Raw genomic sequence first — 15,227 nt, forward strand, 5'->3', positions numbered from 1 at the left:
CGAGTTGGAAACTAACCTCCTGCCGTCGTTTTGAAGGCGATTCTCGTAATTTGAAATCGAAACTCCTCTATACATACAACAGCAACTCAAGGGACGCTGCCAGCCGGGGTATGTTATGAAAGGGAACGAGTCGAGGGAAACTATAGTAACAGTTTAGCCCAAATTGAGGTGAAACCGTATGCCTAGAAAATCTCACACTGCCCCTTGTCTTTGTAAAATACTCTTGCTTTTTAGGATTTGTAAACATATATCCATGCAGACAAAAAAGCCCCTAAGTGCTAATTCCAGCGGGAGGGGAGGGGGGGGGAGGTGGGAGTGTGTGAAGGTTTTTTTTGCACTGACCAATACAGGCGATGCTACCTTTTCGTCTCTACATCTGTAAACAGCAGCGGACCACCCACATCACTCCGATCAGTCTTGTATAGCCCGCTCATTAAAGAAAGGACCGAAATAGGTCTGATTTTATTTTATTTTAGAGAGAAGAAGCAAAGTTCCACAAGCCTCGACCCCCCCCCCTCACCCCCCACCCGGGGAAAGTACTGAGCTTTCAAACGGTGAAACAGTGAAAACAAATGTGAATGGCCTGTTATCTGGTGGAGACAGATGTGACTGTGTGTGCCCGGAGTCTGGCCGTTTCCCAGCTAATAATCTTCCTTTAAAAAGCGGCCCACGTGGAATTACAATAATTGTTTTTAAAAAAAAAGAGAAAGTATCGGACGATTGCCTTTTGTAACTTTATGCTCGTTGTCACCGCGGTGGGTGGGGGAGTCCGGTTGTCCCGGAGGTCAGTGGTCGCCGGTACAGCGAGGGGTAGTGAGGGGGGGGGAGAGAGGGATTGAGGGGGTGGGAGTGAGAGGGGAGAGAGGCAAGCGGAGGAGAGGGGAGAGGGGAGAGGAGGGGTGGAAGGATGGGAGAGAGGAAGAGAGGAGGGGAGAGAGGAGAGGAAGAGAGGAGGAGGGGGGGAGGATGGGAGAGAGAAAGAAAGAAACGAGGAGGGGGGGGGAGAGAGCGGAGAAGAGAGAAATGAGGAGAGGGGAAGAGAGAGTGGGAGGGGAGGAATGAGGGGAGAAGGAATGAGAGAGGGAGGGAGAGGGAGAGAGGGAGGGAGAGAGGGAGAAGGAGAGGGAGAAGGAGAGGGAGGGAGAGAGGGAGAAGGAGAGGGAGGGAGAGAGGGAGAAGGAGAGGGAGGGAGAGAGGGAAGGAGAGAGGGAGGGAGAGAGGGAGGGAGAGAGGGAGTGAGAGAGGGAGAAGGAGGGAGAGAGGGAGTGAGAGAGGGAGGGAGGGAGAGAGGGAGGGAGAGAGGGAGGGAGAGAGGGAAGGAGAGAGGGAGGGAGAGAGGGAAGGGGAGAGGGAGGGAGAGAGGGAAGGGGAGAGGGAGGGAGAGAGGGAAGGGGAGAGGGAGGGAGAAGGAGAGAGGGAGGGAGAGAGGGAAGGGGAGAGGGAGGGAGAGAGGGGAGAGAGGGAGAGAGGGAGAGAGGGAGAGAGGGAGAGAGGGAGAGAGGGGGAGAGGGGGAGAGGACAGGCGGAGAGGGCACAGAGCACAGAAGGCGGGGACGGGGCGGGGAAGGGAGGAGGGGACTGGGAGAAGAGGAGGGGGGGAGGAGAGGAGGAGGGGGGTTCAGGCCGGGTCATGAATAGCCGCTCGGCCGGGCTGCCCCTACCCTCCCTCCCTCCCTCCCTCCCGTGACGATCCCTTGCTCCCCCCCTCACCACCCCCCCCCCCCCCTTGTGCGTCCCTACCTCTGCGATACGGGCCCTTACTTGCCTGGCTGGGACTGGAAGGTAATGGAGGCGGACGCAAACCAAGCCAACTCGGTCCTCAGTGCAGACTCACAGCACGATCCCTGGTACAGGAGCTCAAATCCAATTCATGTATTTTAAGCATCTTTTTTTTTTTTTTTTTAAAGAAAGAAAGAAAAAAAAAAATCACATTTAATTCTTCATAATCAAACTTAAAAAAAAAAAAATTGCTGGTTTTTTTGGGGGGTTTAACATCATCCTGTGTAAAATTGTAGTGTTGGCTTTCAAAGGGTGGCTCGGGGTAACGGCCCAACTTACTTTTTTTTTGTCTTTAAATGTGTATGTGTGTGTGAGGTGCCAACATGGCCGAATCCCGTGTCTGAGTAGTGTCTTTGTCTTTTTTTTCCCCTCTCTCTTCTTCATATTTTTTTTTAGCAAAATGTTCGTCGGGGGACTGAGCTGGCAAACCACACAAGGTAAGGAGGGTCCAACTACACCTCGTCCCCCAACTTTTCCCTTTTTTAATATTAAAAAAACAAACTAACTTCTGTTTAAAAAAAATAATTCCAATCCGGTGTAATTCTGTATATTCCCCCCCCCATCCTATTTGTGTTTGTGTGTTTGTATGTGTGTGTGTGTGTGTGTGTGCGTGTGTGCATACATACATACAAATCGCTGTGTTACATTTTCTTTGATACATAGTTCACCCTCCCCTCTCCCTCCTTTAGTTTAAACGTTAATCATACACTCTCCCCGTGGTTTTATTCATATAATTTGAGTGCTTTAATAATCTCCCTTCGTCTATATGGTAGCACTGGCTTTTATGTGTTTAATTAAAGTCGTTAATACACCTTTGTTTTAAAAAAATCACACACACACACATTCTAGTGGCGATTGTTTTATCCCCCTGGTTCTGACTTGTTTTCTCCCTCCCGTCTCTCTCTCTCTTTAAAAAAAAAAAACTTTAACAGAAGGTCTCAAGGAGTATTTCTGTAAATTTGGGGACGTGAAGGAGTGCATGGTAATGCGAGACCCTGTGACAAAACGGTCAAGGTAAGCGACCTACTTGCTCCTCGCAAACACCGTCTCTCTTCTTGTTGTTGTTGTTGTTGCAAACTTCGCTTTATTGAAATGAATGGATGGATGGTATATTTTAAAAATCTAAAACACCTCTCTCCTCCTCCCACTCCTCTCCGTGTATTCGGTTTGCTACAACAACAACAACAACAACAAAATAAATAAATAGTCAATCCCTTCTTTTTATTTATTTTTTGTTTGTGATTTTTAAATTTTTTTTTTTTTTAGAGGATTCGGGTTTGTCACTTTTGTCGACCAAACGGGCGTAGATAAAGTTCTGGCGCAACCGAGACACGAACTCGATTCTAAGACGGTAAGTGATTTAGATTCTCTCTCCCTCTCCTCCTCCTCCCCTCTTCCTCCCACTGTGGATGGTGTCTGAGCAATGGTAGAGTTGTTGTGAGTGAGTGGTGTGGTGTGGTGTGGTGTGGTGTGGTGTGTGGGGCTGAGAACGGCCGAGGCCGGAGCCGGGTCAGGTTTCAAGGTTTCTGATCGCCTGCCTGCCTGCCCTTCTCTCCTTCCTTCCTTCCTTCCTTCCCTCCCTCTCTCTCTCCCTCCCTCTCTCCCTCTCTCCCTCTCTCTCTCCCTCCCTCTCTCCCTCTCTCTCTCCCTCTCTCTCCCTCCCTCCCTTCCCTCCCCCTGTCCGTCCGTCTCCGGCTTATTTTCTTGGCCCTTTCAGAGACGCACCGAGCTCACGTCATGTGTGTTTCGCTCTCCAATACAGGCAATGTTGGTCCCAAGTTTCCCCACAAGGCAGTTAGCAAAAAAACCCCAGCCGGCTTGAATAGTGAAGTGTGTGGATCCGGACAGAAACTAGGATCAGGTGTCTGGAGGGGTGTGGTGTGGTGTGGGGGAGAGTGGTGTGGGGGGTGGGGGAGAGAGTGGTGGGGGGGAGGGGAGTGTGGAGGGAAGAGGGGGGGGGGGGGGGGCTAGAGGGCTGGAGTGTGGAGGGAGGAGGGCTGGAAGAGGGGACGAGTTGGGAAGGAGAGGAGATGGGCTGGAGGAGAAGAAGAGTGTGGAGGGGAGGAGAGGGGGCTGGAAGAGGGGAGCGGGGGTTGGTGGAGCGGATTGGGGAGGGGTTTGTGTGTGTGTGTGGGGGGGGGGTGCAGGATGAGAGGGAGGGGGTGTGGGTGAGGGGGCAGGAGGAGGGGAGGGAGTTTGTATGGAGAGGGGGCCAAGTGGAGAGGGAGGGGTGTGGGACAAGGGTGGAGGCAGGAGGGAAGGGGGGTGGGGTGTGATCGAGTGAAAAGAAAAGAGCACTTGAGTTTCCCACAGCCACTATTGGCAAGGCGACAGGAGGGGGAGGGGGGGGGGGGGGGTAGATCATAAATAGGTCAGCACTCATTCATCCATTAGGGCAACACTTCTCTGCATTAAAAAAGATAACCGGCTTCTGGCCGTAGAAGGGATCCGAGCCCCAGTTTTTGGATGAGAGTTTATTTGGAACGGATGAAGTTCCATCACGATTTGCAGCCCAGGGATTGATGTTATTTTTATTGTTTGGTGTAGTTCAGTGGACACAGGTCCAGATTAGTGTGTGTGGAGCGACTGATGTGGAAGCAGGGGCTCTTTCCTGGCAGATTTGTGCGGATTTGGATGTTGGTTTGGGCTTGTTTTCTGCCGTTCCTTTTTTCCCAGAACACATTCTCTGCGCACACACCCCTCCACCCCCTTCTCCACCCCCTGCCCCCAATTTCTTCATATGATGTGTGCACTCTTTGGTCACTAATCTACTTAGAGACCGGCTGGCTTCTAAATCGGATCAGGCTTCAGATAAACAGTTTTTTTGAAGGTTTTGCTGTTTATTGAACTACTTGTAAAGGTGGTTAGTGGGGGTGACGAGAAGGGAGCGTGGCAAATTGGGTCCCTGTATCAGTTATTCCCCCCCCCCCCCCCTCTATAAATCTAGTATCATGTGGGCTTCACCCAGCAGGTTCCAGAGTGTGACAGTGTGCAGTAGAGGTGATTGCAACTCGCGCGCTTAGATAATCCGTGTGCAGGAAGGAACTGCAGGTGCTGGTTTACAAAGAAGATAGACACAAAATGCTGGAGTAACTCAGCGTGTCAGGCAGCACCTCTGGAGCAAAGGAATAGAAGAGGTGACGTTTCGGCCCGAGACCCTTCTTCTGACCCCGAAATAATCGGCTGTTTTTTCCCGTTTTTGTAGTCTGTGGACAACTTGTTCCATGTTATTAAAAACACACACACTTTCTTTGGCCTTGTAGAGTGGAATAGAGTGCTGTGCTGGTGGAGCACTCTTGTGGAGCGCCGTGGGTTGTTTGTGCTCTGTCAAGATTGTAGCCTGCAGAGCAGACTGTTTCATTCCGTTGAGCCAGCGTTGGTCTTTTTGAAGTAGCTTTCAGTGCAGTGCCACTACATACTCCGGCCTTTCTAAACCCCTTTTTAATTATTCATCCATTTGCTTTTAGGTAGTGCACTGCAACTCACTTTTTAAAAAATATATGCATATAAATATATATATATATAGATAGAGACACATGCTCTCCTTGATTGTGTTGTCTTGTCCCACATCTTCGCTGGTCCTCCTAAAGCCAGTGAGTCGACCAGAGTCTGTGCCCCTTTACTTTGTTTCCTCGCCTCTTGTGGCCATTTTATTTTGATGTCGGCCTGAGCTGAATCATTAGGTGGTGACGTGCTGTTTGTTCCACGGGGAGTATATCATGGCAGAATCTAATCCCAACCTCCTCCGTGTGCCTGCCTGCACTTTCCAGCTGCGCTTCCTAGATAATTGTCGGGAGCTCGAATCCGAAGTGGCTCCCTGACTTCCCAGCCTGGGGACTTGTTTACCGCCGTGCTACTGGGGGTAGGCCACTTGGCTGAGATTAAATTTAATTTGGCACTTTTTGTTTTGAAGAGGGTTGGTTTTAATAAATCGGGTGCTGGCGAGAGGTCTTGTTTGATTGTATCGGATGCTGGAAAGTTGAGCATCATGGATGGTACTTCAAGTTACTGGAAATTGAAGGTGTGTATTCCATCCAAAAAGAAGTTAGTTTAACGTTTTGGGCTGCGTCAGTGGCTGGCTGGTGAGCAGTTATGCTTTGATAAGATTCTTGTGTGTGAAGCCTTGGGCTTGCGGCTCATGAGGACCCAGGGGTTTCAAAATGGGACATGGAGCATTATTTTCAATCTTTCCTTACTAGTCGAGAATGTTTAATTGTCGGGACAGGCAGCCTCTCTGGAGAGGAGAAATGGGTGACGTTTCGGGTCGAGACCCTGAAGGGTCATTCACCCATTCCTTCTCTCCAGAGAGGCTAGGCTGCCTGCCCCGCTGAGTTACTCCAGCATTTTGTCTACCTTCGATTTAAATCAGCACCTGCAGTTCTTTCCTACACATGTTTAACTGTCATCTGTACTGACAACGGAACAATGAAAATCTTGACTTGGGACAACAGCACAACAGGACTGTAGTTGCTCGGTGTGACGTGATCCCACTGGTTCTGTACTTGCCAGGTTATTTATGAACATGTTTTGAGAAATGGGGGGAAATCGTGGTATATTTACAGGGGGGGAAAAAACAATGATGAAAGTATCTGGCGAGGCAGCAGTTGTTACTCATTCCAACCTGCCTTTGAGGTGTAGTTGGCTTGCCTTCTCATCCATTTGTAGTCGACATAATGAAAGTACTCCCGCAATGATATTGGGCAGGGAATTTGTGGCTTTCGACCCTGCATCAGGATGGGACTGAGCTTGAGTTTACTTTATTGTCACGTGTACCGAGGTACAGTGAAAAGCCTTTGTTGCGTGCTAACCAGCCAGCGGAAAGACAATGCATGATTACAATCGAACCATCCACAGTGTACGGGCACATGATGAAGGGAATAACGCTTAGTGCAAGATAAAGTCCGATCTGAGATAGTTCAAAGGTCTCCAATGAGGTAGATAGTAGCTCTGGATTGCTCTCTAACTGATGGTAGGATGGCTCAGTTGTCTGATAAAAGCTGGGAAGAAACTGTTCCCGAATCTGGAGGTGTGTGTTTTCACACTTCTGTGTATTTTATTCCCTGGTTGGTGCAGCATGTAAGGCAATGTGCTCACACTTGTCTCTCGGGATGATGGAGTTCTGGATTGAGTACTGAGAAGATTTACAAGGATGTTGTCGGGACTCGCGAGCCTGAGCTTATAGGGAGAGGTTGAGCAGGCTGGGTCTCTATTCCTTGGAGAGTAGGAGGTTGAGGTTTGATCTTATCGAGGCGAACAAACTCATGAGAGGAATAATCTCTTGGCCAGAGTAGGGGAATCGAGAACCAGATGACATAGGTTTAAGGTGAAGGGGGAAAGATTTAATAGGAACCTGAGGGTTAACCTTTTCACACACACACTGGTGGGTGTATGGAACAAGTTGCCAGAGGAGGGTGAGGCAGAGACTATCATAACGTTTAAGAAACAATTAGACAGGTGCATGTGTTGGACAGGTTTAGAGGGATATGGGCCAAACGCAGGCAGGTGGGACAAGTGCAGTTGGAACATGTTGGTCAATGTGGGGAAGTTGGACCACCGATGGGCCTGTTTCCATGCTGTATGACTGAGTATGACACTAAGGTTCAGGTTTACTATTGTCACGGTAACGAGGTACAGTGAAAAACTTTGTTTTGCATGCTATCCAATCAGCTCGGATAGTACAATACAGAAATAGTGTTAAGTCAAACTCAAGTACAATGGGTTAGAGCAAAAGGGACGATGTGGAGTGCAGAATATAATTGTCAACGTTGTCTATGGAACTGTGGCGTTGCACATTCCAATGTCCAAGGCTCGTAGTACATGGCGATAGTACACCTCGTAATTGAGGAAGCCCCTCCGTGAGCTACCAGTCAAACGTACGGCTTTGACCTCATTGAGTGTGGGGCCTGTTATATTACAGCTGCCTTTATGACTCTGTGCATCCAGAAATACGGAGAGTATCCCATCACATTCCTGAATTGTCACTTGGAGGAGAGGGAGAGATTGAAGTGTCAGGAGATGGACAAATTGCAATAAAGTATCAGCCCTTGGCCTAGCAGCTACCAGATAAGTGGACTTGTTTGTCTGTGAAAAGACCCAACATGCTGGAGTAACTCAACGGATCGGGCAGCATCTCAGGACAACGTGGATCGGAATCTGTGTTCTCTAGAGATGCCGCCTGACTCGCTGAGTTACTCCAGCACTTTGTCTTTTTTTCCCCCCTTAGTATACCAGCACTTGCAGTTCCTTGTGTCTTTTATTTGTCCGGCCCATTCTCTAGATGACTGATTTGATTGTAACACCACAGAACATCAAATGGCAGGTCGTTGGCCGAAGATTAGAGCAGGGATCTTTGACACTGTGAATACGACCATCTGCTCATCATAAGATCAAAAGTGATAGGAGCAGAATTAGGCCATTCAACCCATCAAGTCTACTCCGCCACTCAATCATGGCTGATGAGGCTTGGGTCTGGCTGCCATGCAGATGCGGACTGCTTCATTATCTGAGGTATTGCAAGAGGCACTGAAAGCCACAGTTGGAAGTGATCTTGTGCAAGACCACGGGACGAGTGGGCAAGTTCACGATCAAGCCGTTGAACCCCAATGGACTATATTCCCCCTGGTGCCATCGTGCCCTTGGTCACAAGCCCAGTCATCTCATCCCATTTGTTGTCTCCTTGTTGTCCTTGTTTGGACACAGGGCTTGCAATGGACACATCGTGACGGATTTAAACTGTCAGTGAGCTTTACCTGTTGGCGAACTAACTGGCCACCAGAGTTTGTGACTAGATTTGTTCAGTTTAGAGATACAGTGTGGAAATAGGCCCTTCGGCCCACCGAGTCTATGCCGGCCATCGATCACCCGGTCACTAGTTCTATGTTATCCCACTTTCACTTCCGCTCCCTGTACACTAGGGACAGTTTACAGGGGACCAATTAACCCACAAACCTGCACGTATTTGGGATGTGGGAGGAGACTGGAGCATTCGGAGAAAACTCGCAAGGTCACGGAGAGAATGTACAAACTCCACACAGACAGGACCCGAGGTCAGGATTGAACCTGGGTGCCTGGTGAGGCAGCAGCTCTACTGCTGTGAGACCGTGCCGCCCAAATGTGGGTGGTTTATGGAAGCCTGTCCTTGTGTTGGCTGTTGAATTGCTTGGCTCTGACAATGGAAACTGTCCTCTGTTCCAACTGAGCAAGTTGGCTCCTTTTGTCCAAGTGCACTTGACGCTACATTTAGTGTGCAGTTCTATACTTGTTGAGCAAGGCAAATTTAGAGTTCAGAGTTTAGAGAGACAGTGTGGAAGCAGGCCCTTCGGCCCGCCAAGTCCACCCTGACCAGCGATCATCTGTACACTAGTTCAGCGTTAACCCACTTTAGCATCCGACACACTGGGGACAATTTCCAGAAGCCAATCAACCTGCAAATCCGCACGCCTTTGGAGCGTGGGAGGAAACCCATGTGGTCTCGGGTAGAACGTGCAAACTCCGTACAGACGGCACCCGAGGTCAGGATGGAACCCGGGTCTCCGGCGCTGTGAGGCAGAGGCACCACCATTGACTAACTAACTGTTGGCTCAGTGTGGGAGTGAGTTTGTGGTGGGCACTGAGATCACTGATTTGTAATTGAATCCAGTTCTGCTGACAACTGAACAATTGTTAAAGGCTTTGAACTCCGAGTTGCTGGATCAGTTCCTTATTATTTTCCACCTAGAGCTGCAGTGGGACATGACGGTGTGGAAACACCTGGGTGTGGAGGTGGGACTTGGTGTCTCCATGGACTAGGGCTGTGTGGTTCACTTCACCCAGTGCTGTCTGCAACTGGGAGAGGAGCTCGGGTGAGGTCACGCTGAATGTGTTTTTGGTTCCCAGTTCACCTGCTGCAGGCCCAGTGGGAACGAGTGAATGTTTGAAGATCTACCTTTTGTGTCGTCCTCGAACAACCTTCTTTGTTGCACTTTAGTTTAGCGTAGAGATATGGCCCTTCAGCCCACCGAGTCCAAGCCGACCAGCGATCCCCGTACACTAACACTATCCTCCAGGCAATAGGGACAACTTGTAAAAAAATTCCAAAGCCAATTAACCTACGTTTTGGAGTGTGGGAGGAAACCAGAGCACCCGGGGAAAACTCCGACGGTCACGGGGAGAACGTACAAATTCCGTACAGACAGCACCCGTAGTCAGGATCGAACCTGGGTCTCTGGCGCTGTGAGGCAGCAACTCTATCGCTGCGCCACCGTGCTGCTGCTGCTGCTTGATGTAGACGGAAATGGTGGGGGTGGGGGGGAGGGGGGGGTTGTTGGTGACCCGAGGCGGGAGGGAGGGGGGTGGGGGGGAGGTTTCCATGTCTGGGTGGAAAACAGAAGGCATACAACTATTTGGATTTAGCTCAGGCCTCTGAAGACCTTTAAGGTAAATCTCTTTCGCAAGGTCTCATTAGACAGGCACCAGTCGTGGTTGGTGTGTAGCGGTTGGGAGCAAGAACACTTCTTGTGTTCTTGGCCTGGCAGTGTTAGCTTGATGGACACTGGAGAATCAACCCTCCCACCACTCCAGATACCCCCCCCCCCCTCCCCTCCCCTCCCCCCCCCCAATCTTTGACAGATTTGTTTTCCAGATAATTAATGAAAAGGCCTGGATGAAGTGGCAGGGTAAACTGTATCTCACTGACAGGGTCATCTTTGTTGCACCTGCACTCATTTCCCTGTGATTTATTAGGGTGTCGATGAGGCAGATTGTCACTGGGGATTAAGCTGGACTCCAACTCAAGGTCATTAAAAAAAAAAACTGTCACGGGTGCATATCGATATAAGTCGACGTAAGCCTTTTAATAGCCCAGTCAAGAGATGTTTCCAATTGTGCTTGAGAAAACCCTCGCAACCCTTAAGCAAACTCTAAATCACATTATTTTTGTGCTCCTTTTTGACGCAGCGACTATCTAAATAATTTGGCAAATCCAAAAACAAATTAAATGCACAACAATTCACCCCATCCAGTATCGGAGCTAGTTTATTGACTAATCACATTGAGTTTCCTGAAAGCTCTGGGATTTGAAGGGTGATTTGGTGGATTATAATCTCATTCATTATTCACCTGGTGGGACTGAGCGATCTCTCGGACGTTGCAACCCACCATGAAGGAATCGACGCCCTGTGCTTACAGATCTGTTGACCAGGGTGATGGAGGGGGCAAAGTGTCCCATCGTTCACTTCACGCTGCCATTCCCCTCAACCCTGATTAGCTTGTGTCTGAAAAGAGAACGTTTTGCAGTTTTCTTCCACCCTGGTTAATATCTCTGGCTGGTGGTTCGAAGGGCCCAGAATCAGGATGAGGCCTTAGTGGGTACAATGGTCAGGGGCAAAGCAACTGGCCTCGCCTTGCTCTATGGCACCCCTTCTGCCTGTTGTGATGACCTTCAGCTTGTCAAGGTTCATGCACAATAAGTTCTTTTTTTGTAAAAGTCCAAGACAAGCTTTTTTATTAGTAAAAGCTCAAAATGAGGCCCAGGAACGAGGAGCAAAAGGTACTGTGGGTCCTGCTCGTAAACTCATTTGTACCCTTAAAACTAATTTTAAAAAGTTTATATAAGAAATATTAGGGCGGCACGGTAGCGCAGCGGTAGAGTTGCTGCTTTACAGCGAATGCAGCGCCGGAGACTCAGGTTCAATCCTGACTACGGGTGCTGCACTGTAAGGAGTTTGTACGTTCTCCCCGTGACCTGCGTGGGTTTTCTCCGAGATCTTCGGTTTCCTCCCACACTCCAAAGACGTACAGGTATGTAGGTTAATTGGCTGGGTAAATGTAAAAATTGTCCCTAGTGTGTGTAGGATAGTGTTAATAGTGTTAGTGTGCGGGGATCGCTGGGCGGCGCGGACTTGGTGGGCCAAAAAGGCCTGTTTCCGCGCTGTATATATATGATATGATATGATAAGAAATGTAGATATAATAGTGATTTTGTCCGTTGACATTGGTGAATGCTATCTGATTTGGATTGTATTCCTTACAATGAGAATTTAATCTCGTCTGATGAATGACAGCTGTTTTTACGTTAAAACTTGAGCAATTTCTTTGAACTTGTTCGGATTTTCTTTTTCATTAAGACCATACGTTTATTACTTCACTTGGGAGGGGAGAATTTTCATGGTGGAATCTGTGGTCTATATCTGCTGGGTATGGAGCCAACACTATGACTGGGAAGAGAAATGGCAGGTGGAATTGTAGGTCAAAGAAGGTGATAGATTCTAGTATGACTAATATTTAACTAAGTTCATTTCGGTCATATGTACTGAGGTACTGTGAAAAACTTTTTATTGCAGTCACCCGAAAGACTACATGATTACAATCGAGCCGTCCACAGTGTACTGATACAGGATACAGGGAATAACATATAGTGCAAGTCCAAGTCCGATTAAAGATAGTCCCACGGTCTCCAATGAGGTGGATGGTAGCTTAGGGTATACACATTTGTTGGAAATAAGGAACTGTCGATCTTGGTTTACAAAAAAAAAAGTCAGTGCTGGAGCAACTCAGCGGGTCAGGCAGCATCTCTGGAGAACATGGATAGGTGACATTTCAGGTTGGGACCTCCTTTGAGAAGGGTCTGGACCTGAAATATCATCTATCCATGATCTCCAGAGATGCTGCCTGATATGCACATTTCTTATCATATCATATCATATATATACAGCGCGGAAACAGGCCTTTTCGGCCCACCAAGTCCGCGCCGCCCAGCGATCCCCGCACACTAACACTATTAACACATTTTTTATATACACATTGTACAGTAGAACATTAAGAACCACTGAAGGACAAAGGAATTTCTGTGCCCTAAGATGAGGGTCCTTGAAGGTATTAGCCTCACAGGTAGATAAGGTGGTGAAGAGAAAAAGGCATCCTGGATACTTGGCGTCATGAGCCACAACATGGAATGTAAACAGAAAGAGATGATGATACTACTGGAGAAGTCGTTAGTTGGGCTACAACTGTACTGGGTGCAATTCTGATTGTGCTAGTGTTGTGTCCGATACAACTAGAGAAGGTGCCGAGGATGTCCACTGAGATGTTGCCTGGATCGGAGTGCTTTCTCCATGGTGAGACACTGGACCGGCTTAGTTTGTTTACCTTCATAAGATCATAAGTGATAGGAGTAGAATTGGGCCATTCAGCCATCAAGCCTACTCTGCCGTTCAATCGTGTCTGATCTATCTCTCCCTCCTAACCCCAGAGAAACACATAGAAACTACCTTGGTGCAGAGGAGGCTGAGCTGGGACCTGCATCAGGTGTATAAAAGTACGAGGGGCAGAGGTGATATAGATACTGAGGATCTAGCTGCCTCCCCCAGCAGCCAAGGTGTTTGTCATCATGAGGCTTGGCTTTAAGGTGAGGGGTTAAGAGGTTTAGCGCAGATTAGAGGAAGAAGTATGTTTTTACCAGCACGGCTCTGCAGTGGGAGAGTTGCTGCCTCACAGTGCCACGGACCATGGTTCAATCCTGACTAAGGGCGCTGTCCGTACATTTAGTAGTTACTCCAGCACAGTCATCGGGTTCTTCCTGTGACCACACAGGTACTCTCCGGGTGAAACATAGAAAATAGTTGCAGGAGTAGTTGCCATTCGGCCCTTTGAGCCAGCACCGACCGTCGTTCAATATGATCATGGCTGATCATCCAAAATCAGTGCTTTCTCCCCACATCCCTGGATTCCATTCGCCCCAAGTGCTTGGGTTTCTTCCCACACTCCAAAGCCGCAGGTTAATTGGCTTTGGTAAAGTTGTACGTTGTCCCCAGTGTGTAGGATTGTGCTAGTGTACGGGTTTATCGCACGTTGGCGCAGGCTCGGTGTACGCCGAGCTGCTTCCATGCCATATCTCCGAAGTCTGATAGTATAAGATGAGGGAGAGGAGATTTTGAGCGGATTTGAGGAAGAATCTTTTTCCCCCCCAGAGGGTGTTTGAAATCAAACAAGCTAACAGAAGGCCAGGTGAAAGGCTCTTAGAATGGTTAAGTATTCAGTTCAGTTTAGATCTACAAACCTGTACATCCTTGGAGTGTGGGAGGAAACCAAAGATCTCGGAGAAAACCACGCTGGTGAAAACTCTGTACAGACAGCGCCCGTGGTCGGGATCGAACCCGGGTCTCTGGCACTGTAAGGCAGCATCTCCACCGCTGTGCCACCTTACTTTAAACATCAACACCATGATCCACAGCTGGGTGCTTGAAAATAGGATTGGCATAGATAGGCCCTTTGGCTTGCATAGACATGATGGGCCGAAGTCCCTGCTTCTCTGCTGCCTGATAATCTGTTTTGACAATGACTTTAACCTTGGCATCCGCTACTGCCTGGGATTTTAAGGTGAAATGGTTTCTATATATCCCAGAGGCCATGGGTCTTCATGTTTTATCTCCCCCCCCCCCCCCCCCCCCGTATTCTCGGTGCCGATGGTGGGTAACACTATATATCCCAGAGGCCATGGGTCTTCATGTTTTATCCTCCCCCCGTATTCTCGGTGCCGATGGTGGGTAACACTGTGCTAGCTGATTAAACAATTTCTTCATCCACAAAAGGAAATCCTATTCTAAATACCAGGAGTCCAAAACCCTGCTTGTTTTATCAAGCAGAGCTTAACAATAATCGGCTAAACCTCCACTCAGGTTTCAGATAGGAGATTGCTTCATGCTGCTGAGAGATTGCAATCAGAGAGGGGCTCTTTCCAAAAATGAATAATATTCCTGTGGTTTTACTGAATGTGGTGCAAACTGGGTTAACCTACACTAGTACTGGACAAGCACATGGCAGGCCATTTGACCCATTATGTCGGTGTTGAACAAGTTAAACTAATCTCCTCTGCCTGCACGTGATCCATATGCCAACATTCCCTGCATATCTGTGCTTATCTAAAAGCCTCTTAAATGCCACCGTCATGTCCGCCTTCACCGCCACCACCCCTGGCGGCCCGTTCCAACCAATCTGTTTCTAAAAAAACCCCCCACTTGTTTTGCACATCTCCTTAAAGCTCTCACCTTAAAGTTATACCTAATAGCTTTGACATTCCCACCCTGGGGAAAAAGGTTCCATATCTATCGTAATTGTATCGGCTTTATTCGGTGAGAATCCCCCTCAGCCTCCAGCTCTCCAGACAAAGTAATCTCAAATTTGTCCAACCTCTCTTTCCAGCTAATACCCTTTAATCCAGGCAGTATTTTGGCAAACCGAGTCTGTGCCCTCTTCAAAGCCCCATCCTTCCTGTGATGGAGCAGTCAGAGCGGCATGGTGGCACAGCGGTAGAGTTGCTGCCTTACAGTGCCTTCCAGGGCACCCGGGTTCCATCCTGACTACGGATGCTGTCCGTACAGAGTTTTGTTTGTTCTGTGTGGGCTTTCTCCGGGTGCTCCGATTTCCTCTCGCACTCAAAATACGTACAGGTTTGTAGGTTAATTGGCTTCAGT

General features: G+C 48.6%; 1 protein-coding gene across 2 annotated transcripts in view; it reads left to right on the forward strand.

Annotated features, from left to right (window-relative positions):
• Positions 1-1,710: 1,710 nt before the first annotated feature.
• msi1b (musashi RNA binding protein 1b) overlaps positions 1,711-15,227 on the forward strand; it is a 145,923-nt gene continuing 132,406 nt past the window's right edge. For both annotated transcript variants that reach the window (XM_078421093.1, XM_078421092.1), the window contains exons 1-4: positions 1,711-1,847; positions 2,176-2,216; positions 2,712-2,793; positions 3,046-3,130. In XM_078421093.1, coding sequence (XP_078277219.1) covers positions 1,786-1,847; positions 2,176-2,216; positions 2,712-2,793; positions 3,046-3,130 — 270 coding nt within the window. In that variant the 5' untranslated portion in view covers positions 1,711-1,785. The remainder of the gene's footprint in view (positions 1,848-2,175; positions 2,217-2,711; positions 2,794-3,045; positions 3,131-15,227) is intronic.

This window comes from Rhinoraja longicauda, chromosome 25, assembly GCF_053455715.1.
Source record: "Rhinoraja longicauda isolate Sanriku21f chromosome 25, sRhiLon1.1, whole genome shotgun sequence".
Lineage (NCBI taxonomy): Eukaryota > Metazoa > Chordata > Chondrichthyes > Rajiformes > Arhynchobatidae > Rhinoraja > Rhinoraja longicauda.